This window comes from Vulpes lagopus, chromosome 23 (genome assembly GCF_018345385.1).
Source record: "Vulpes lagopus strain Blue_001 chromosome 23, ASM1834538v1, whole genome shotgun sequence".
NCBI lineage: Eukaryota > Metazoa > Chordata > Mammalia > Carnivora > Canidae > Vulpes > Vulpes lagopus.
Window position 1 is genome coordinate 41985990 of NC_054846.1, and position 24027 is coordinate 42010016.

Genomic DNA, 24027 nt, shown 5'->3' on the forward strand with positions numbered 1-24027 from the left:
AAGCAACCTCTTTCTGACGAATAGTTTTAATAACTATATTTGGAAGGTAGTATTAAGTTATAAATTATATCAAGTAGAATGTACCACAGTTCATTCAGTGATAATTTATTTAGCTAGATTATTTATTTTCTGTTGCATTTCTAGTGCTTGGACTTTTTTCCAGATAGTTTCCTTCCTCTATTTAAAAGTGTTTCTTTGTATCAGATTCAGAAATGGAATTTCTCATCAAGTAATTTTAATGTTTTTTTATTTTTATAAATTGATTGCCCAATTATTTTCCAAGTACTTGATGCCAGTATAGTGGGAATATATCAGATGCTATTACTACTAGAGTCTCAACCTGATTTCGATAAGTATAATCTAAGTAATTTTCGTTCTGCATATTTTAATGTTACATCGAAGTAGTAAATAACGTACATAACATAAATAACTGAGACTTAACCCATCAACCATATTTGAGACCTTATTTCTCTGGAAAAATAAGAATATTTTACTTTATTATACTGCATTACCTTACATAATCTGTTATAGAAGTTTAAAAAAAGTCATTAAAGTGTAGAAGAAGTTTTTTCCTTATATTAAAATATTGTCTAAATCTAGATTAAAGTAGAAAGAAAAGAAAATTGGTTTAAATAGGCTTTTAGTATTTATAGTATTAATAGAGATTAATTTTAAAGTGTAGCTAGGAACTTTGGAAACATACAGTAAAGTGAACTGTGATGGCTGTATAATTGTACACTATTTAATACTCTTTCCTTAATACTTTTAGCAGCTCCTGTAATATCACACAGATTTGTTTTTACTCCTTTTTTTTTTTTCCTTTGTGTAGGAGAAAGATAGTAAAGGAACTAGGCTTGCGTATGTTGCGCCTACAATACCAAGACGACTAGCCAGTACATCTGACATTGAAGAGAAAGAAAACAGGTGCATTCATTATAATTTGCTTTATGTTTTTACTATGAAATCTTTATTGGGGTGCTTGGATGACTCATTTGCTTAAGTATCCAACTCTTGACTTCAGCTCTGGGTTGTGACATGAACCCCGCCTCAGGCCCTTTGCTGGGCCTGCTTGGGATTCGCTCTCCCCTCTCCCCTCCCCAAATGGGGACATTTAAATTGTCTGATATTTTATGATCATAAGTAAAATTTCCATAAAATCTTAATTTCCCCTCCTATAATTAGGAATATACCCTAGGAATAAAATCTTAGAACTGGAATTACTTTCACTTCTTAATAAATATGCCAAAGTGGGACACCTGGATGGCTTAGTGGTTGAGCATCTGCCTTCAGCTCAGGGCGTGATCCCAGGGTCCTGGGATCGAGTCGCACCTCAGGCTCCCTGTGGGGAGCCTGCTTCTCCCTCTGCCTATGTCTCTGCCTCTCTGTGTCTCTCATGAATAAATGAAAAAATATTTAAAAAAAGAAAAAGTAAATGTACCAAAGTGTTTTCCCAAAGGATTTTACTGGTTTTTGCTTCTACTAATGTTTATTAATATACTGCTTTCTTAATTCTATTGTAAAATTATATACCAGAATTTGAAGGATGTTCTTTTCGCAGAGATTCTTCAAGTTTACGAACAAGTAGTTCCTATACAAGAAGAAAATGGGAAGATGATCTCAAAAAGAATAGCTCAGTTAATGAAGGATCAACTTACCATAAAAGGTAATATAATTCTTAAGTAACTTTCATGTATTATTTTATAAAAATATGAGGCAATTTTTTGGAGCCCTCAATATCATTGAGAAAATACATGCTTTAACAAATATGTCTTTTGTTATTTAAATAAAACATCACTTAAAGACAGAATATATATTTAAAGATGGGTGAAAATTTGCTTCTATTTATGTCTTCCTATTGTATATATATTTAATTAGACTTTATATATTAGAAGTATCTTTTAGGTTGTAGCGTATTTAAAAGGAACTCCTTATATAATTGACTAGAGCAGTTGAAATAGATCAGTGTCTTCAGTGATCTGGTCATTATTTAGTGACCTGGAAGTTTCCACTTTTCTTAGAACTCAGAAATAAGGAAATGTCTTGAATGAAAATGTTGGGAATAATATCACATTGAAGGAGCGGGGGGGACATAAATATTTCTCTGCCTAAAAGCAGCCAGAAAGAAGAGTAAAAGATGAACAAGAATAATACAGGCATGGGTCACTCCTAAGGATATGCCTCATTACTGAAACACTCTTCTTCAAAAAGATCCGTCTTAACCTTCCCTGGTTAAGGTTTTGATAAAACCAAACCTATTTTTCTCAGACCCAGCCTGGCATGACCACATGATCTGTAACAGTTCCAAGAATGTAAAAAACAGTTCCAGGAATGTAAAAAAACAGTTCCAGATCAGATCATCTTTGAGTCCTTTTTGAGGAGGGGGGAGGCAGTAAAATGATACACCACCAAATTAGTGAAATCATCCAGACTCCTAGCAAGTTGTAGATGCAACTCTTGGTGCTGGAGCTGGTGGTGTATTTAGGAACACAGTTTCTTAGATCTTTCCTAGTCTTGTGAATCTGTATGATATATAGACATTAACTATAGAATACACATATAAACACATCCTTTATAGATATGACTCTTTCCTTTAGTTGCTCCTTTGGTAGAAGACCAGATGATTTGATTAGTTCTAGTGTTCCAAGCACCACATCAACACCAACAGTTACCTCTGCAGCTGGGCTTCAGAAAAGCCTGCTTTCCAGCACAAGCACTACTACAAAGATTACAACGGGTTCTTCCTCAGCAGGCACACAAAGCAGGTGAGTCACAGATACATTTTGTGTTCAAGCCTATTGTGTGCTTATGTACGTGCATGCATTTTTGTTTAGAAGATTGTGGGGCTCTGGATTTTTTCATTTACCTCATTAAAATTATTTACAAGCAAAAATTGGTTCCAAAAGAGGCAATTATGCATGTCTGGGGAAAAAATTAAAGTTCCTGAATTATTAACTTTCCTTGAATCAGGCTACTTAAAATGTAAATTTCTCCTTAACAGCTCTGGGTGAGCTTTTTGGTTCATAGTTGAAAGATGTCTTGCTATGTGTCTTAAAAAAAATCCATCCCTGTAGTCACATGTTTTGGCTGCTAGAAAGTGCTTTCATTGTTTAGCTGTTTTCCTTTTCTCTTTTTGTGTTGCTGCTTATGATGCGATAGTACCTCAAATCGTTTGTGGGCTGAGGATAGTACTGAAAAAGAAAAGGACAGTGTTCCTACGGCATTGACCATCCCTGTTGCTCCAACTGTTGTAAATGCTGCAGCCTCAACCACAACCCTGACTACAACTACTGCTGGCACTGTCTCCTCCACATCAGAGGTCAGGGAGAGACGCAGGTGTGTAAAGATCCTCACAGGACTGCTGATGTATCTTGCCCAGTGATGAAAGTTGTTTGTTTTGTTTTTTGATCTTGTCAAGTTGGTGACCATCTCTTCAGTAGGTTAATAAATGACGAAATAACCTGTATCAGCTCTGAACTTGCAGATTGATATAATAGGCAATTATTAGCATTTCAGCTTGGTGACTCCCTCTGACAGAATTGATGTTTTTATCTTAGGGCAGTGAGCCAGATACTTAGTAGTCTTCTTAGCCATCTTCATTTCTTTAGTGGTTGTTTTAATTCAAGGTATTTTTGTGATGAACATCTAAACACACCCAATCAGATCAGACTTATGGAAGACTAGATCTAATGTGACAAAAACAGATTTTTCATTCTTCTGTTTCCAAATTATTAAAAACTTAGGTGGATGTTAACTGTTTTTGTTCTTATTTTTGAGATTTTAAGATTCTGAGATTCTCTTAAAGAAAGGTCTTTTAGGCATACATGTAAGCCAAATAATTTTTAAGAACATTGAATACATTCATTTAGTTTTAATAATAGCACATAAAAGGTACTCATTAATTAAATTTCTTAAATAGTTGATGAATTTATTTTGTGTGCTTCTTGCTGCTGCTAATTGGTATTTCGGAATCATAGATGTGGAAAGGAACTTACCTGTGATATCCTTGCTTTACAGAAGGAAACTAAGACCCAGAGTTATTTTAAGTGACTTTTCCACTTTTATTTAGTTAATTAGTATGAGAACTAAGACAAAGCCCAAGATTCCAGGAGAATCAGTCAACTGTTTTTTTCTGCTTATATCATGCATAGTTCCTGGCTTTGAATTTTGTTTTTCATCTTGAAGATAAAGGAAGTCTTAGGAAACTCAGTGCAACCATTTCTATATTTTATTCTTTCAAAATTAAATTAACTACATAACTTTGTTTTTTTTTTAATGAAAATACCAACCAGATTAACTTTGTCATATTTCTGGCAAGTAGTATTCATATATAGTCTCTAGTCTTGGTCTCTGGTGCCAGCAAAGTGCATGGCCTGTCGTATTAATATCCTTACAGTAATATTTGTGGTGAATATATGAAAAATAAAACATTAAATTTGTAAATATTAATTATTTTCTATATTTGCATCTTTATTTTCTACCAATATGTCTACATTTTGATTCTATTTTTATGATGAAATTTAATGATACTTCTATAAAACCATTATAAGCTGTTAACATTTGGTGATTTGAATACCAGAATAGGTCATACAATAAATTAATACTTCACTTTTCTATAAATTTAAGTTAGTTTTAGACTTTTGAGGTGTTTTCAGGTAAGGCCATATAGCCAACAGAGATTAGTGGATCATAGGCATTCATCATTCTTTAATAGTGAAAAAAAAATTTGAGGACTTTGCTAATGGACTAGGGGGAGTGAAGGAAAAAAGGTCGAGGCATCCTTAGTCTTTTACTCCTTTGAGTGCTCTCTGCTTTAATCCTAAGGTTAGAGTGCTCTCCAGGTCAGAATTTCTTCTGTAAAAAGAGGTATTTTATTTTATAATTTTTAACTTTTAGGATACTTTCTGTTTATAGAATTCCATGCTTTTAAAAGTGTTTACAGTGACAAAGCCTAATGAATATCTCCCAGAATCATCAGTTGTTTCAAAATAAGCAAAGTATGATTCTTAACCTCAGATTTCTTTATTATAAGGTTGTTGGAGAGAGTTAAGTTTCCACTTTTTAGAATTAATCCTAGGAGACATTAAAGATTAAGAATTAAATATTTGGAGATATTAATAGGACAGAACAGATTTTAATAGCATAAGAAACAAAATGTGTCTATTGACATTTTTCTGGTATATATTAGAGATATTTGTCTTACTTTGTTTCAATGATGTTTGCAGTAATTATTGTTGGTGTTTTGTTTCATGTCAAGTAATTGTTTGCAATTTTGAATACATTGTTGGCCTCTTCTGTTTGTCTTTCAATTAAATTTCAATAATGGTTTTGAAATGTGTATGGGTGGATATTTGTCCTCAAGATGTGTATATTAGTATTTGAATATATATATTGTGGGTAAAAATAAGTCAATACATGTATTCCTTTTTAGGTAACCTTACATCTATACTTTCAGATATTATGTAAAATTACCATACTCACTATTACATTCCATAGTATTCCTGATTTGTTATTTTTATTGGTCAAGATTGAATGAGGATTTTCTGTCTTTATTAAGATTTTCAATGGGTTAATGGTGGTGAGGAGTGGGAGTAGAGAAGCTAGCTTTAAATAGATGGATCATGATAGCAAATTCTTTTCATTTTTAAAAATATTTCTAGTTCTACAGCCTTTTCAAACTGCAAAACAGTATCTTACTAATAAGTTCATATTTGTAGCATGAATTTACATGAACTGTTGCTTTGTATAATTCTTCCACCTTTTTCCCTTGGCTCAGCCAGCTTGCATTTGCTCATTTATCTTCCCTCGGCAAGGAAAAAAGCTAAATGGAAAACAAGGATCGGTTTTCAGTTTTTTAGAAATGTAAATTGTTGACTACCCAAAATATAAATATTATAAATAAATATAAATATTTCAGCTAATAAATGTCAGTGATTGATGTGCCTGGGTGCCTCAGTTAGTTGAACATCCTACTTATGATTTTGACTTGGGTTATAATATCAGGGTCATGAAAGCAAGCCCCACAGTGGGCTCCCCAATCAGTGGGCAGTCTGCTTAGAATTCTCTCTCTCTCCCTCTGCCCCTCCCCTTGTGTTCTCTCTCTCTCTCTGTGTGTGTGTGTGTGTGTGTGTGTGTGTGTGTGTGTCTATGTCTGTCTCTCTTTCTCTCTGCAGTAAATCTTTTGTTAAAAAGTAGTAAGACAAAAAAAAAAAGTAGTGAAACGGATGCCTGGGTGGCTAAGTGGTTAAGCCTCTGCCTTTGGCTCAGGACGTGATCCTGGAGTCCCTGGGTTGAGTCCCGCATCGGGCTCCCTGCATGGAGCCTGCTTCTCCCTCTGCCTGTGTCTCTACCTCTCTCTCTCTCTCTCTCTGTCTCTCATGAATAAATAAATAAAATCTTTTTTAAAAATAAAATAAAAATTAAAAGTCAGTGAAATTAAAAATATATAGAATAATTGGAATTAATAGAAAATTCTTAATTTAAAAATAACCTTTCAGTTGCTCAGAAAATAGTAAGCAATCTAAAACTACTAAGGAGTAAAATTATGCGCCCTAGGTAGTTTTAAGAAAGAGATCCAGTATAATGGTATGATATGTATGTAATGATTTAAGACAGCAGTGGATTTTGACTGATATATTCTGTTTTTTGATGGTCATCTCTATTAATTAAATTCACATAAAATATATGAATTCATTTTCTTCTCTATATTTTGTTTGCGGAGGTCTGCTCTATATAGGAGCCCCAGGAGAGGAGAAAGGCTGAATATGAGATGAGGACTATTAGTAGGAAATACATTATGTATTACAAATTGATTAACTAGATTTTTATGCTAATTTGGAGGAAATATATAGAAAATTTAAATGAACAGATACTGTAAGTCTTCTATCTAGTAATTTTTACCCCCTGTACTTGTATATTGTAAAATAGGTATGTTAAATAGATTTAACTTTTATGGCAACTTGAAACTGTTGAAAAAAATCGAGGCTCATTTCAATAGAGTGTAATGGTTGATCAGTTCTGTCTGCCATGGGGATTAAAAGGGCAAATGGCAATGCAGACTTCCTTGTTCTAAACTAAATATGAAAATTTTTTCCATTACATAGAGGAATCAGATTCAGAAATCCATGTTCATGCTTATTTTCAGAGCAGCTTCTGAAATGCTAAAGTGATAATGTGCAGCCATCTAAGCTGCTATAAAGTTTTTCTATTTAACCAGATTTGCTATTACGTTTCGGTTTCATATCCTTTTACGTTTTCTTTTCCTCATCCCGGAGAAGTCCCAAAAGCAATAAATTGCATGTAAATGCATAAATAAATACTAAATGAGTGGCTAAAAAAATAGCCATCGGGACATATTCTCCAAGCTGATGTTCCACAGAGCGCTTTTCCACATGTAATAGGTATACTGCAAATTTTCTACTTAAATAATCTTGGGAAATGCATAAAGTTAAACAGGTTTCTTCCTTCCATTTTTCTCAGAGCCTTTAACATGTTGTGATTTTTCTTAGAGAAGGTTAGAATGCATAGCATTTTCCAAATCCATATAACCAACTTCTACCACAAAGAAGCTCCTCACTATATTCCAGAATAATTTTCTTAAACTGAAACTATAATAACAAATTTATTGTTCTTCTCTTTCACCTTTAAATTACTTGTTCCAGAAAAATCATCAGACCTGTTATAAAAATAGTATTAGTTATATCTATTTTTTAGTATGTTATGTCTAAATAAAAAGCTTAAAGTTGATAAATAGTGAAAATTATAGAACAGTGGATGAAAGAGTAGTATTAAGCTTAGCGTAGCATCGTGGGCCGTCAAGAGGGCAGGTATCCTACCAGTTATGCTCATCTCTTTGGATCTGTGCATTGGTAGAGATGAAGCTATGTGTTGCAGAATCTCCAAAAGAAAGTCAAACAAATGAAATACTGATAACTAAAATGTTTTCTTTAGTGAATTTTTTTCTTGCCCTGTGCTTTTAGGAGGTCAAATTAAAAGTAACAGAAAACAAATAATTAGACATTTAATTCTTTAATTAAAATTTTAGGTTTAGGGATCCCTGGGTGGCACAGCGGTTTGGCGCCTGCCTTTGGCCCAGGGCGTGATCCTGGAGACCCAGGATCGAATCCCACATCAGGCTCCCGGTGCATGGAGCCTGCTTCTCCCTCTGCCTATGTCTCTGCCTCTCTCTCTCTCTCTCTCTCTCTCTGTGACTATCATAATTAAATTTAAAAAAAAATTTTTAGGTTTAAAAACATAAATCAATACCAGTATTTTAGTAGAAACATTTAGTAAGATACAGCTCTTCTAATGCTTCATGAGGTGTGCCTGACTTAGGAGTTATATGTAATGCTACTATAATACCAAAAAGACATAATCTTTCAGGATAGTCTAGAAACCTAGAGGTGAAAACAAGATAGAGAACATATGGAGAAAGAGAAAAACATTAAATTATTTCATTATGAAATAGTGCATAAGTCATTCAACCAAATAGAGAAAAGAGGTGATACTTTCTCAAACCAGATGATAAAAACAAGCCAAAATAAAGTAGGGAGAGAATTTTCATCTTTCTCTAAATCTGTTGGATGTCTTAGTCAAAAACCCCCTCTAGAGAAGTTCTTGACTTACCTTGAGTAAAGTTTGTCTGTAATTAGAATAGAAGCAATACAGAAAACGAGTCCTTTAGAAATAACTTTAACCAATAAGTAAGAATTAATTGATGGAATTGAGGCAACTGGGATTTTGGGTGACAGGTGACCTTGTCATCTTAGGGTTAATCCTAGAAATGATGAATCATGTATTCTAGTTTTAGAGAGACAGATTTCTAAAAAATAAAGAGCTCAAAGGAAACGAAAGATAAATCAAAAGGAATGGGGTTTTCTGAAAGAATTTTGAAGAAATTAAATGATTCTAAGCAGTTTGAGATGTGTTATACTCTCTGAACTTAGAGCTTTAGAGAACAGATAGAAACAATAAAAGATAAGGCATAAAACCAGGAATAAATTCTGAAGTTTGCTATGATATATGTATAGTTTCAGGGAATTTAAAGGGAGAATTACAAATTGGAAAGCATACTAAAACTAAACAGCTCTTTTAAAAAGTAGAATTTAAAGGGGAGGGGCAAAGTGGTATAAGCTAGATAGATTTAATAAACAGCATAGAAAATAGAGATACTCTACTTCCAAGGGTTCTCTTGGAAATGTGGATTAGATGGTAATATCACTACATAAACTATTAATGATTGAACTTTCCAAATAATATTAATCATTGGAGGAAAGCTTTTTGTTGTGTTGCAGGGCTCTGTCTTATCTTTGCTTATTCAGCTCTTCATTAATTAATTACTACTCTCTTGACATAGATTGCATGCTTTTGAAATGGTGCGTGTCCTATGACAGGGTGGAACTTGGGCTTCGATGTGTCAGATGAAATGTAGTGAAGATAAATACGAAGTCCTCTTTATATCAGAAAATCAGTCACCAGGAGTAAGATGTTGATTCTAAAGCAGTTTATGTATAAAACACTGGACTTTCTAGAGAACTCAAAGTGTGAACAAGACTATGATGTCTGCCAAAAATATCATTAATAAACGCACAGTGGTAGGAATGTAGGGGGTGTAGTCACCCCATCCCGTGTGTTGAATGGTGCCTTCGGTCCTATCATTATACCTAAAAAGACATTGGCAGTCTAGAGTTCAGCCAGATAACTTCACATATCATCTAGCGTGGTATTGCAGGGAAGGAACAAAGGGGCTCAGGGGACTGATGTCGCATGACTTTAAAAAAAAAAAAAGTGTTAGGAAGAACTTGAAAAATAAAAGTTAATATGATTATTTCCAATCAAAAATTTATCAGAGTGTATCCTTGAATTTTTGAATGGATGTAACCATATTTGAAAACTTCTTAAAACCCAGAAAATGGGGCAGCCCAGGTGGCTCAGCGGTTTAGCACCGCCTTTAGCCCAGGGCATGATCCTGGAGACCCGGGATCAAGTCCCGTGTCGGGCTCCCTGCAGGGAGCCTGCTTCTCCCTCTGCCTGTGTCTCTGCCTCTCTCTCTCTCTCTGTCTCTCTCTCTGTGTCTCATGAATGAATAAATAAAATCTTTAAAAAAAATAAAATGCTGAACATAATTATTATATTCATTCACATGTTCATATATAGTTATTCACATGTATCTCCAACTAACAATTTTTACTTATTACTATAGATCATACCTCACTCCTGTTAGAGATGAAGAGTCTGAATCCCAAAGAAAAGCAAGATCCAGACAAGCAAGACAGTCTAGAAGATCAACACAGGTATATTTAATGTGTATCATATATAAAGCTCCAAAATAAATTGCCTTTCTCTTTTTCACTTCTCTGTGGAAATAATGATGTCATTAGGGCACCTAGCTGGCTCCGTCAGAAGCCAGCTAGGTCAGGAAGAAGTCAGGAGTTTGAGCCCCACATTGAGTGTAGAGATTACTTCAATAAGATTTTAAAAACTTAAAGAAAAAAACTATCGATGCCACTGTATAATGCAGGTAAATCTTAAAGATTGCTGGGGCAGCCTGAGTGCTCAGCGGTTTAGCGCCACCTTCAGCCCAGGTTGTGATCCTGGAGACCTGGGATCAAGTCCCACGTTGGGCTCCCTGCATGGAGCCTGCTTCTCCCTCTGCCTGTCTCTCTCTCTCTCTCTCTCTCTCTCTCTCTCTCTCTCTGTGTGTCTTTCATGAATAAATAAATAAAATCTTTAAAAAATAAATAAATAAAGATTGCTTTAGTAATCCTCCCCTAGCCTTTTGTATATGGTCACAGTGTTAATATTATATTTAATCTAATTAACATATGCCTTTGTGTATCTTTGAATATTATATTTTGGCACAAAGATGGTATCTGGCACAGATAATTCAGTAAGTGTTAATTAATCAATATGCCTGGTAATTATTAGAATTCTATGAATATTTGTAGGGGAATAGGTCTATTATGTTATAGATATTTCAAACAGCTAATGTGCAGGTATGAATAATATGTCACTCAATCTAGCTGCCATCTCCGTAACTTCTTTGCTGTTCTAGTTATCTCTAATATATCACCTTGTGTCTATCCTTTCCTATGGTTGAGGAGCGCCAAAGTCCAGATTCAACTCCTTGATCTTTATTCTTATTCACATTTCAAGCTGAACTATTTGCTACAATCTTAACATATTTTTTTGTCTTTGTACCTTTAGTTCTTGAAATCCAACCTGTTCTTCAGGCCTTATCCTTCAAAATTATTTCTTTGCCAAAATTATCTTTGCAAATATATACATAAAATATAAATACGTATAAATTCAGTATATAAACAATGTATATATCAGTTTTTCCTTCTTTCTCTGAACTTCTTAGGAATTCATGTGATATTTCTGTCATCTCCCCTTTGTTTTTGTTAATTTCTCAAATATAGAGACTATTTCTTACACACATTTTATGTCTTTCCCAGTACCTATTATTGTGCTTGCTCATGATAATTTCTTCATAGGATGAATGTGACTTGCCAGATAGAAATTGTTTCAATTTTCAAACCAGTTCCAAAAATGTGTATTTGACTTTTAATACATTCATATTAAATTTGTCTACTTATAAAATATTCTTTGAAATAAGCTGTAATGCCTCTCATGATTAAATTTACCTTTTTTTGTGTACAGGGAGTAACATTGACTGATCTTCAGGAAGCTGAAAAAACAATAGGAAGAAATCGTTCTACCCGAACCAGAGAACAAGAAAATGAAGAAAAAGAAAAAGAGGAAAAAGAGAAACAGGATAAAGAGAAGCAAGAAGAAAAGAAGGAGTCCGAAACATCTAGAGAAGATGAATATAAACAAAAGTACTCTAGAACATATGATGAGGTAATGGTATATCAGCAACACAGCGAGGTCAAATGGTATGAATACTTTGTGTGACTCAAAATACAAAAGATTTATATACCAACAGACCGTATACAAAATACTTAAAAAAGATTTTAACTGGAAATCTGAATTATTTTGAGATGATTAGATCATTATTTTTCCTTTCAAATGAACTTAGTATTTATGTGTTTTTAACTGTTTAATACTTTAAATGGATATTAATTTTAATATTTCACAGACTTACCAGCGTTACAGACCAGTATCAACTTCAAGTTCAACCACTCCATCCTCTTCACTTTCTACCATGAGCAGTTCACTCTATGCTTCCAGTCAACTAAACAGGCCAAATAGTCTTGTAGGTATAACTTCTGCTTACTCCAGAGGATTAACAAAAGAAAATGAAAGAGGTAAGAAGACCAAATTTTGAAAACACTATATTTTCTACAAATAATCCTTTGAATTATTTTTTTTTCTTTTATAGTTGAACAGAAAAGAAACTACATTCTAAACTGGGAATCATTCTGCCATTCTTAGAGAATATGATGGATGAGAATGAGAAGAGTAGAAAATAAAAGTAAAAAATTACGTAGTCTGGCATTGATACATATATCTTTATAATTCAAGACTTCACAAAAATCTTTAATGTCCACCAACATAGAAATAAGTCAGTAAAGAAGAACTGGTGGAAGACTCTTTCTCCCAGCAGTTTATTAGTGTCTTATTTGTTGCCTATTGTGTGAATCATAGTTCTTAAATTTTTTGTGTGTGAAATATTTAAACTAAAATCACCTACACGTGTCATGTCCTTGCTAAAACAGAATTGTTTTTAATGCCTATTTCTTGATAACTAGATTTCTTTTTTCAGCCAAATGCTGGCATATTGATGATCACTATTAATATTTCATATTATTTCATATAAACTTTGTATTTAAATTTTGTAAATTCCTACTTTAAATCAGAGATGGGTACCACATAAAATCAAATCATTTCTAATTGTAGACATTTTATATTTTAAAGGAAAATCTCATAGTATTAATCAGGATACCAGTCATCATATAGGATAAATTTAAGAAAATTAAATTTTTCTTAATTTTCAGCTGACTTATTTTGGCCAGAAGTATTTTGGTTCCTTTTTTTCTTTTTTTTTTTTTTTTTTGAGATTTATTTTTATGTTAGAGCACATGCACACGGCTCTTGTGAGAGGAACAAAGGGAAAGAGAGAATCTCAAGCCCCAGACTCCCTGCTGAGCATGGAGCCCAACTTGGGGCTTGATCCCATGACCCCAAGATCATGATCTGCACCAAAATCAAGAGTTGACAGCTTAACGGACTGAGCCATGCAGGTGCCCCTCCAGTTCTTTAAACCAAAAAGTGTGTGGCCCACAAGTGTGAGGCCCACATAATGTCTGTAAAAATTTTAAGCCAATTTTTAAAATTAGGGATATTTGCATGAAAGTTTAGATTTTCATCCTATATTGAAAAATTGGAAGATTTAGCAACAGTGTGTCTAAAAATTCTCACATATCAACAGCTAGCTAGAGCGAGCCCTGAACTCCTTGGAATAGTGCTCTCCTGACCCTTTCTATCCATTTATATTATCTGGATGGTCACTCTAGGCTTTGGAGTTTGAGATTTTTGCTCTATACTGGTTCTAAAAACAACTCTAAGAAACCCTCTTGATATTATAATTTTGGAATTTCTTTTGCTGTGACACAAGGAAACTTTTTAAAATAATATTTAACATTACTTTGTTAAATAGATGTCTGCTTTTTAAAACAGATTTAGAGACATTAAAAATGTCTTTTTAGTATAGGTCTAAAGCTATTTTTAACTGTCCTAGAAACAAATTTTGAGGCTAAATTTTTTTTATGTTGATTTGTTTTTAATAAAATATAAAACTTTTTCTGGAAAAAAAGGGTTTGTTCTTAGATACTGTCTAATAGAAATGGAATTAATACTGTATTTATTCTACTACTGAATGAGGACTGGGAATAGTAGAAACAGACCCTGATAAACTTGGATGCCAGCTTGTTCTTCCATCAGTAGGTACTGTTTGGTTTTCTTGAAGTGTTAACTTTGGGTTTAGTAACTATCTTTCTGTCAGACGTTAATAACTCAAGCCCTATTCTTTTCATAGGATTCAATTATTTTCTGTCCAGCAGATATTAAGTGTGTCTTTTGGCAGAAATTTTGTATTAGGCCCTAGGAAAATGAAATAATTAAAATTCTTGTCTTGGTCAAGGACCTGTCCAATGAGAGATACAAATACATGTATAAACTGACTTCATGGGAGCACTGAGAGGCAAAAAATAATCCTGATAGAATTTTAGGTTTCCTGAAGGAGGTTGACTTTGAATTGTTTTTACATTTTTCTTATAAAATAGTGTCATAGTACATTACTACCATGTGGTTCATTGTAATCCTTAACAGAAGGAGAAAAGAGAGAAGAGGAAAAAGAAGGAGAAGATAAATCACAACCTAAATCAATCCGGGAACGACGGCGACCAAGAGAGAAAAGGAGATCCACAGGAGTTTCATTTTGGACACAGGATGTGAGAACCTATTAACATATAACTACTTGATAGTATATTTAATCTTTTCAGAAGTACATACTAATGATTTCTTATGTACCTCAGATTACATATTCTTGAGATCATCATTGTGTGTTTTGAGTCAAGTCATTAAATCAGAAAAGTTCTTTATAAGGATAGTTAATGAGTGCTTTGATTTTTGGTATTACTTAAAAAGCAAGAGTTCTGTCTCAATTTTGAAATAAAAATAATACCTACAGCTCAGGAGATATATTGTATAGTGGCTACTAAACTGCTTTATCTGGAAGATTCTTGAAAGAAAGATGCTTTACATATTTTTATTATTACATGTTAGTTTCAAGTATACAACATAGTGATTTAACAATTGCATATGAAACCACAATAAGTATGGTTACCATCTCTCATTATACAATTAATTAGTAATATTGACTATATTCCCTAAGCTGTACTTTTCATCACCTTGACTTACTATATAACTGGAAATTTGGACCTCTTAATCCATCTCATCTATTTCACCTGTCCCCCATTTGCTCTTGAAACAATCAGTTCATTCTCTGTATTTATGAGTCTCTTTCTGTTTGTTAATTTTTCAGGCTTTCAGAGACCGCATAGAAGTAAAATCATGCCATATTTATTTTTCTCTGATTTATTTCACTTAGCATAATACTCTCTAGGTCTATGCATTTTGTTGTAAATAGCAAGATTTCATATTTTTTATGGCTAATATTCCATTGTATATATTTCCACATCTTCTTTATCTGTCGATGAATACTTAGATTGCTTCCTTGTCTTGGCTGTCACAAATAATGCTGCAGTGAACATGGGGATAAATCTATCTTTAAGGATTAGTGTTTTAGTTTTCTTTAGGTGAATTACCCAGCAGGAGAATTACTGGATCATACGGTATTTCTATTTTTTTTAAGATTTTATTTATTTATTCATGAAAGACAGAGAGAGCCAGAGACACGGTAGAGGGAGAAGCAGGCTCCATGCAGGGAGCCCGATGTGGGACTCGATCCCAGGACTCCAGGATCACACCCTGAGCTGAAGGCAGATGCCCAACTGCTGAGCCACCCAGGCATCCCTATTTTTAATTTTTTGTGGAAGCTCCATACTGTTGTCCATAGTGGCTGCACCAATTTGCATTTCTCCCAGCAATGCACAGAGGTTCCCTTTTCTCCACATCCCACCAACATTAGTTATTTCTTACTTTTTGAAGCTAACCATTCTGACAGGTGCAAGATAAAATCTCGTGGGATTTTTTTTTTTTTTTTTTGCATTTCCCTGATTAGTGACATTGAGCATCTTTTCATGTGTCTGTTAGCCATCTATGTGTCTTTTTGGAAAAATGTCTTTTTAAGTCCTCTGCCTATTTTTTTGATCAACGCTTCTTTTTTGTGTTGAGTTGTATGAGGTTTTTATTTCTTTTTTTTTAAATAACCCCTTACCAGATATTATTTGCAAGTATCTTCTTCTTCTTCCTTTCAGTGGGTTGCCTTTTCATTCTGATGATGATTTTCTTCATTGTACAAAAGCTTTTTAGTTTCATAAGTCCCATTTGTTTATTTTTGCTGTTGTTTCCCTTGCCTGAGGGAACAGATCCAAAAAAATACTGCATAAGGTTGATTATCCAAGAGTTCATTCCCTGTATTTTATTTGTCTTTAATCCATTTTGCGTGTCTTTTTGTGAACAGTATAAAAATAGTCTAGTTTCGTTCTTTTTCATGTAGCTTTCTAGTTCTCCATTTTTTTAAGAGACTGTCTTTTTCTTATTATATATTCTTTGGCTTTGTTGAAGACTAACTATAGGCATGGGTTTATTTCTGGGCTCTGTACTGCTCTGTTGATCTGTAGGCCTATTTTTGTGACAGTACCATAGTGGTTTTATTACTATCACTTTGTAGTGTAGTGTGAAATCTTGGATTGTGATACTTCCAGTGTTGTTAAAATTCTTTCTTAAGGTTGCTTTGGCTTCACAGGGCCATTGTGGTTCCGTATACATTTTTAGGATTATTCTAATTCTGTGAAAAATACTATTGCTTTTTTGATAGAGATTGCATGAGTTTGTCGATTGCTTTAGGTAGTGTAGACATTTTGACAGTATTTTTCTAGTCCATGAGCATTGTGTATCATTTCATTTATTTGTCATCCTCAGTTTCTTTCAGCAGTCTCTTATCATTTCAGAGTATAGGTCTTTCACCACCTTGGTTAAATTTATTCCTGGGTGGCCAGCCAGGGTGGCTCAGTGGTTTAGCGCCGCCTTCAGCCCAGGGCCTGGTCCTGGAGACTCGGGATGGAGTCCCCATGTCGGGCTCCCCGCATGGAGCCTGCTTCTCTCTCTGCCTGTGTCTCTGCCTCTCTCTCTCTCTCTCTCTGTGTGTCTTTCATGAATAAGTAAATAAAATCTTAAATAATAATAATAATAATAAAATAAAATAATTTATTCCTAGGTTTTTATCCTTTTTGATGCAGTTGTAAACGGGAATTTCTTTTTATTTCTCTTTCGGCTAGTTCATTATTAGTGTATAGAAATGCAACATATGTTTTTGTATATTGATTTTGTATCCTGAACTTACTGAACTCATTTATTAGTTCTAATAGTTTTGGGTGGAATCTTCAGGGTTTTCTGTATATGGTATGTAATCTGCAAATAATGACAGTTTTACTTCTTCCTTACTGATTCAGATTACTTTCATTTTGTTTTCTTGTCTAATTGCTATGGGTGGAACTTCCAGTACTATAGTGAATGAAAGTAGCAAGAGTAGACATCCTTATCCTTGTCTTGTTTCTGATCTCAGAGGAAAAGCTTTCAGCATTTCACTATAAAGTATGTTAGCTGTGGGCTTCATCCAAGGCCTCCTTTATGTTGAGATATGTTTCCTCTAAACCCACTTTGTTGAGAATTTTTATTGTGAAAAGGATATTGCATTTTGCCAAATGCTTTTTCTGAAAAAAAAAAAAAAAAGCTTTTTCTGCATCGAGATAATCATTTTTATCCTTCATTTTGTTAATGTGTTGTATCATATTGATTGATTGATGGATATTGTATCTTTCATCCCTAAGATAAGTCCCATGCAATCATGGTGAATAATCTTTTTGTTGTTGTATTTGGTTTGTTAATAATTTGTTGAGGATTTATGCATGTATGTTCATCCGTGATACAGATCTGTGATTTTCTTTTTGTCTGTCTTTGTCTGATTTGGTGTCAGGGTAATGCTGACCTTATAGAGTGAATTTGGAAGCATTCTTTCCCCTTCAGTTTTTTGGAATAGTTTTAAAAAGATAGGTATTAGCTCTTTAAATGTTTGGTAGAATTCACCTCTAATGCCATCTGGTTCTGGAATTTACTCTTTGCTGAGCATTTTCTGAGTACTGATTCAATTTCATTACTAGTAATCAGTCTGTTCAGATTTTTTTTTTTAATTTCTGCCTGATTTAGTCTGAGATTATGTGTTTCTAGAAATTTCTTCTAGTTTGTTGGCGTTTCATTGTTTTTAGTAGACTCTTATATTTCTTTGTACTCATGTGATGTCTATTATAACTTCTCTTTCATTTTTAATCTATTTCAACTCTCTTTTATTCTTGATGAGGCTGGTTAAAGGTTTGTCAATTTTATCTTTTCAAAGAACCAGGTCTTAGTTTTACTTATCTTTTTAATTATTTTTTGATCTGTATTTCATTATTTCTACTCTGATCTTTATTATTTCCTTTTTTTTCTGCTAACTTTGGGTTTTGCTCCTTTTCTTAGTCCTTTACATGTAAGATTCGATTATTTGAGATTTTTCTTGTTTCTTAAGGTAGGCCTGTATTGCTATAAACTTCCCTTTTAGAATTGTTTTTGTTGCATCCCAAAGATTTCAACCGTTGTTTGGTTTATGTCCAAGTTTTTTTTTATATTTCCTCTTTGATTTCTTCGTTGACCCATTGGTTATTTAGTAGCATGTTGTTTACTACCACGTGTGGCTTTTTTTCAGTTTTCTTCTGATTTTTAGTTTCATACTATTTTGGTCAGAGAAATACTTGATATGATTTCCATCTTAAATTTATTGAGACTTGTTTTGTGGCCTAACATGATCTGTCCTTGAGAATATTCCATGGGCACTTGAAAAGAATGTACTTTGTTTTGGGATGGACTGTTGTGTATAAATCTATTAAGTCCACCTGGACTAATGTGTCCTTCAAAACCACTGCTTCTTTATTGATTTTTCTTTCTGGATGATCTGTCAATTGATATATGTAGAGTGTTAAAAGTTCCCTACTGTTATTGTGTGATTTTTAATTTTTTCCTTTATGTCTGTTAATATTTGCTTTATGTTTTTGGTGTTCCTGTCTGGGTACACTTATACTTAAAATTCTTATATTCTCTTGTTGAATTGATCTCTTTAAAAACATTATGTAATGCCCTCTGTCTCTTTTTTGCAGTCTTTGTCTTAAAGTCTGTTTTGTCTGACACAAGTATTGCTACTCCAGCTTTTTTTCTCCCATTTTCAAGGAATATTTTTTTTCATCCCTTTTACTTTTAGTCTGTATGTGTTTTCAGATCTGAAATGAGTCTCTTGTAGGCAGCATACCATTGGGTCTTGTTTTTTTTAACCAGTTTGTCATCTTTTGTCTTTTGAAACACTTAGTCCATTGACAAGTAAAGTAATTATTGATAGGTACTTTCATTTTGTTCGTTTTCTGGTTGTTTTTGTAGTTTTTCTCTGTTTCTTTCTTCTCTTGCTCTCCCCTTATAATTTGAGGACTTTCTTAGTGGTATGCTTGGATTCCTTTCTCTTTGTTTTTTGTGTATCTATTTCAGGTTTTGTGTATCTATTTGCCATGAGGTTCATATATAATATCCTATAACAGTCTACCTCAAGTTAATGGCCATTGCTTAAATTTGAACACATTCTAAAGGTACACATTCGAATGTACTATTTAGACACTTAACTATAATGGGGTAGCAACAAAAGGAAATCCATTATTTTAAGTAAGAAAAGTTGGATTTCATAAGCTTGGCAAGATTTAGGCAAAGGTCCTATTATATTTAGGTAGTTTATCAACGTCTTGGGAGTTAACAGCACGACAAATATAAAATACCGTCTTTCTCCCACTGAGCCTCCAGTTTCTTCATTCCTACTATAAATGTGTTTCCTAAAACATGTTTTTAGGTAGATGGTCTTTTTTCACCAGGTATATTAACCTACTTTAGATTGTGTCATGCAGACAAAATAGGGTAGAAAAATTCCCACTTAAAAATCAATCGTGGGGTGCCTGCAGTTAAGAGACTGGTTAAGGGACCAATTCTTGATCTCCTCTCAGGTCATGATTTAAAGGTCATGAGATTGAGCCCCACATCACAGTCCCTGGTCAGTAGGAGTCTGCTCGAGATTCTCTCTGCCCCTCCCACCGCCCCCCACACTACTCCCACTTGCTCACACATTCTCTCAAATAATAAATAATAGTAAATTATAAATAAGTCTTTTTTAAAAATTAAGAAATCCTAAAATATTTAAGTATCAAGTCTTTGAAATTTATTTTCACTTTTCTAAAGTAAATTGACAATCTATTTTAGAGTGACGAAAATGAACAAGAACAACAATCAGATACAGAAGAAGGATCCAATAAGAAAGAAACTCAGGTAAAAAGCATTTTTCTGTGTGTTTAGAAGTATCCATATTTTTAAGGATTACTATTTATTCGTGTTCATATTTATTCATGCAAAACAGTTACTGCACACTGTACCTGCATGCTAAGGTTAGACTGTTTCTCTGGGTTCAGGGATAGATAGACTGGAAGGGATACAAGGAATATTTTAGAGGCAATAGAAATATTCTAGATCTTGCTTGTAGTACTGATTTTCTGAATATATACAACTGTCAAACATCAAACTGCATACTCTAAGTGTATAGTTTATTGTAGGTAAATTAATTTTCAAAGTTGAAAAAAAAAAGGGATATCGAGAAATAGGGGAGAGCAAAGTTACATTCTAGAGATGATGGTAGGTCTAGTAGGTCTTTTTAACATTCTTTACAATTGGTGCTTTAAAGGACTTTTATATTATCACAACTGATCATACCAACAATTTTCTCAAAAAAGGCATTTTTTTTTCCTCAGTAGTGATGAAAAACTAAGGCAAGTTTGAATGACTTAAAAAGTTACATAACTAGCAAATACTGAAAGTTTCTTCCCACTAGCTATTTTCCCGTCTCTATTCCCTAGCATTTGGCTGTGGAAAAGCTGACATGCTTTAAAGAGCTCTATTTACATAGGGGTAGAGCCATATAATATGAGTTAGTTCTAATCTTCTAAGCTCAGCAGGATCTAACCTGAAATGACATTTCTGGTCATATCATCTTTATTTTTGACTTGGAATTCCTAAGTAGAGCTACTGAAATTCTTTTCAGTCAGCAAGGATCTACAATAATATGAAGTGCACAGGTAACAACTTCTGTTCTATATGTCTGTGGATGCTACTTTTAGGGCGAAGTTTCCTATTTTGTCCAAAAAAGTACTTTTATTTTATAATTAAGTAACCAGACAGATATTGAAGAATTAAATACTGCCAAGGGTAAACTATTTGCAGGGTTTTTATCACTTTTAAACCCTTTGCCTATCCAACTGTCAGCACTCCCCCAGTTCCCTATGTCTTGTGTTTATTATCTTCCGTAAACTTAACCATTGTCTTCCCTTCCCAGTGGTACCCTATGAATACCTATCTTTCAAGGAAAAGACAATAGAAGGGTAAAAAGGAGGGAATGGGTTAATAAACCATACCCAGCTGGCACTTCTCACTGCCTTATCACATGGACCCACATCCCACCAAGCTGGAAGAGAAGGGAAAAGATTTTCTGACTTCAAAGTTGTGACTTTAAAGCATATTGATAATTGTTGTGTTTAAGTTTTCCTATTAAAATTATACATGAGATACACTAGGATTGAGTAGAAAATTCTTCCTAAGAAGAAACATTTTCTTAGTTCCAAACAATTTCAATAGGTTTCATTCATTTTAAACGGGATTATTGAGCACTTGCTTTTGTGCTAGCATTTAGTTACAAATACAGAAAACCCAACTCAAACCGAATTAAACAAAGAGAATTTATTACATTCTCCAGTTATATTGCACAACCCTCTATGTCCACTTCATCCTCGAGCAGGTTAACCTCACAGGGCTAGGATTACAATAATTGGCTTAGGCCAGACAAGTTCCACCACTAGGATATTGCAGCCACTTTGCTACAAATGTGGGCTATATACCATCTCACCTAAACTGAATCACTAGTACACCCTGAGGAAAAGGAAGAATGAAGGTTAACACTAACAGTGTCTTACTACAATAAACTAGAAAAGTGCTTCTAGTCATTAAGTATACCACTCTTAAAAACTTGTAGCATCAGCCCTTACTTTTCTGTGTAAAAGTATTAGCAGCAAAATTCTTTTGTGTATTTTCTGAAATAAATTACGTCGTCATCTGAAAAGCGTGTTTGATAACAGAACGTCCATTCAGGTTATAGAATAAACTTTTACCGTGCAAAGGACATTAGTAATAAATCAAGGATTTAAGTATGATACCAAGGCAAGAAAAAGAAAAGATTAATAAGAGATTTGATTATTTAAACATGTAAAACTAGAATATGTCAGAAAAAATACCCTTATTAAAGTTGAGACACATTTGCTCAGTTAAAAGCAAATAGTCTTAGCTGTCTTTTATAACATTTAAAAGATTAGGTATCCTTTGGCGCCTGGGTGTCTCAGTTGGTTAGGCATCTGCCTTCTGCTTGGGTCGTGATCCCAGGGTCCTAGGATCAAGCCCCACTTTGGGCTCCATCCTCAGCGGGGAGTCTGCTTCTCCCTCTCCCTCTGCCCCTTCCTCCTGCTTCTGTGCTCTCTCTCTTGCTCTCTATCTCAAATACATAAATAAAATTTTAAAAAATAAAAAGACTCAAGGAAAAGAAAGACCAAATACATGAAATTTATGAATTTTACAAAAGAAATATAAATGGCCAGTAAGCTTGAAAATGCATTTAATCTCATTAATAACCAAAGACATGACAGTTAATATAAAAAGTGAAATTGGCAAAGGCTCAGATTTGGTATGATCACTATTGAAATAGTATTTATGGAGATTAACAGTACAAATCAGAAGTTCATATGTGGATACGTATACAAAAAAAATCACAGTACTGTTATCTAAAGGGTTGGAATCGGGGGAGCTTATAGAGGAACTTTTTATGCTGTGGTACTTTTATACGAGTTTACAGTACTGTAATTAAGTATTTTTACTTTGGAAAAAGAATTTTAAAACACACAAGCTAGAACATTACTTTATGAAATAAGGACATATGCTAAATGAAAGAAGCCAGTCACAAAATAGACATACTGTATGATTCCACTTACATGAGTTATCCAAACTATTCAAACTCTTAGAACGTAGAATTGTGGTTTCCAGGGACTGGGGATAGAAGAATTTGGGGAGTTTTCAATGGGGATAAAGTTTGTTTGCAAGATGAAAACGTTCTAGAGATATATCACACAACAATGTGAATATAGTTAACACTCTTGAGCTATACTCCTAAAAATAGTTCAGATGGTAACTTTTATGTCATGTGTTTTTTTATTATAATCTCAAAAGTGTAAAATGTAACCAATGATAGCAAAATGATTTTTAAAGAAATGGAATTTGAGTGATTTCTGTGACTGCTTGGAGTTTTTATTTTTTCTTAAATTTAAATCAGTGAACCAGAATGCAAACTATCAGGAGAATGGCAATGTTTTCATTTGATAGGTACACATTTTATTTCACATACAGATATTTTTTTGAATTTGAATATCTCTTGGAGGTTTTTGGTTCTGTTATTTTTTAATTAAAATATAATTGACATACAATATTGTATTAGTTTCAAGTGTTCAACATAGTGGTTCATTATTTGTATATATTGCAAAATGATCACCACAATAACTCTAGTTAACATCCATTCCCACACATGATAACATTTTACCTTGTGATAAGAACTTTCAAAGTCTATTCTCTTAGCAGTGTGTGAATTTGAATCTCTTAAAAGTTGAAATTTAACTTCAAAATTATTAATTGCCATAAAACTAATGAACAAATCAATGAAATTAAAGCATTACATCAAACAGATTAGGAAGCAAGTGCAAAATTAAAATTGGTTTTGCAAGGAAATTTGAATAGACTTTAGTAAAGCATTTTTAATCCTAATTAGACTTGAAACAATCCCAAAGGAATGCAATAATTTTACAGTGCATTCAAAGATAAGTATAATGGGAAAATACAAATACCTAATTCAGAAATTTAACAAACCATTTCTGAATAGTTGCCTTACAGAAAAGTGTAGTTTGAGCAAGACTTTTAATAGCAAAGAAAAGAGCTAAAGATGACCACCAAAAAAACTACTTTGTCTCCAACTAAGATTCTTTTACCCTATTAATCATTTCACCATGTAGATAAGAAGAGTTACGAAACATTGATAAAGTATACCACTTGCTTGAGAAAGTTAAGTCATAATTTCCTACCTCCAATTGTAAAACTTTGTAGCTGGATTTCTAGAAAGTAATTTTAAGCAAAATTATGTGCATGTTCTTGTACATAAACACCTTAAGTACTCATTTCCCA

The 24027-nt window shown here is 33.5% G+C and overlaps 1 protein-coding gene across 8 annotated transcripts in view; it reads left to right on the top strand.

Annotated features, from left to right (window-relative positions):
- PPP1R12A (protein phosphatase 1 regulatory subunit 12A) overlaps positions 1-24027 on the top strand; it is a 138185-nt gene that overhangs the window by 98309 nt on the left and 15849 nt on the right. For 7 of the 8 annotated variants that reach the window (XM_041737875.1, XM_041737870.1, XM_041737874.1 and 4 more), the window contains 9 exons: positions 830-924; positions 1559-1663; positions 2595-2762; positions 3157-3333; positions 10199-10289; positions 11659-11859; positions 12098-12266; positions 14290-14411; positions 19969-20034. In XM_041737875.1, the coding sequence (XP_041593809.1) occupies positions 830-924; positions 1559-1663; positions 2595-2762; positions 3157-3333; positions 10199-10289; positions 11659-11859; positions 12098-12266; positions 14290-14411; positions 19969-20034 (1194 nt within the window). The remainder of the gene's footprint in view (positions 1-829; positions 925-1558; positions 1664-2594; positions 2763-3156; positions 3334-10198; positions 10290-11658; positions 11860-12097; positions 12267-14289; positions 14412-19968; positions 20035-24027) is intronic. The other variant, XM_041737878.1, reaches the window with a different exon arrangement.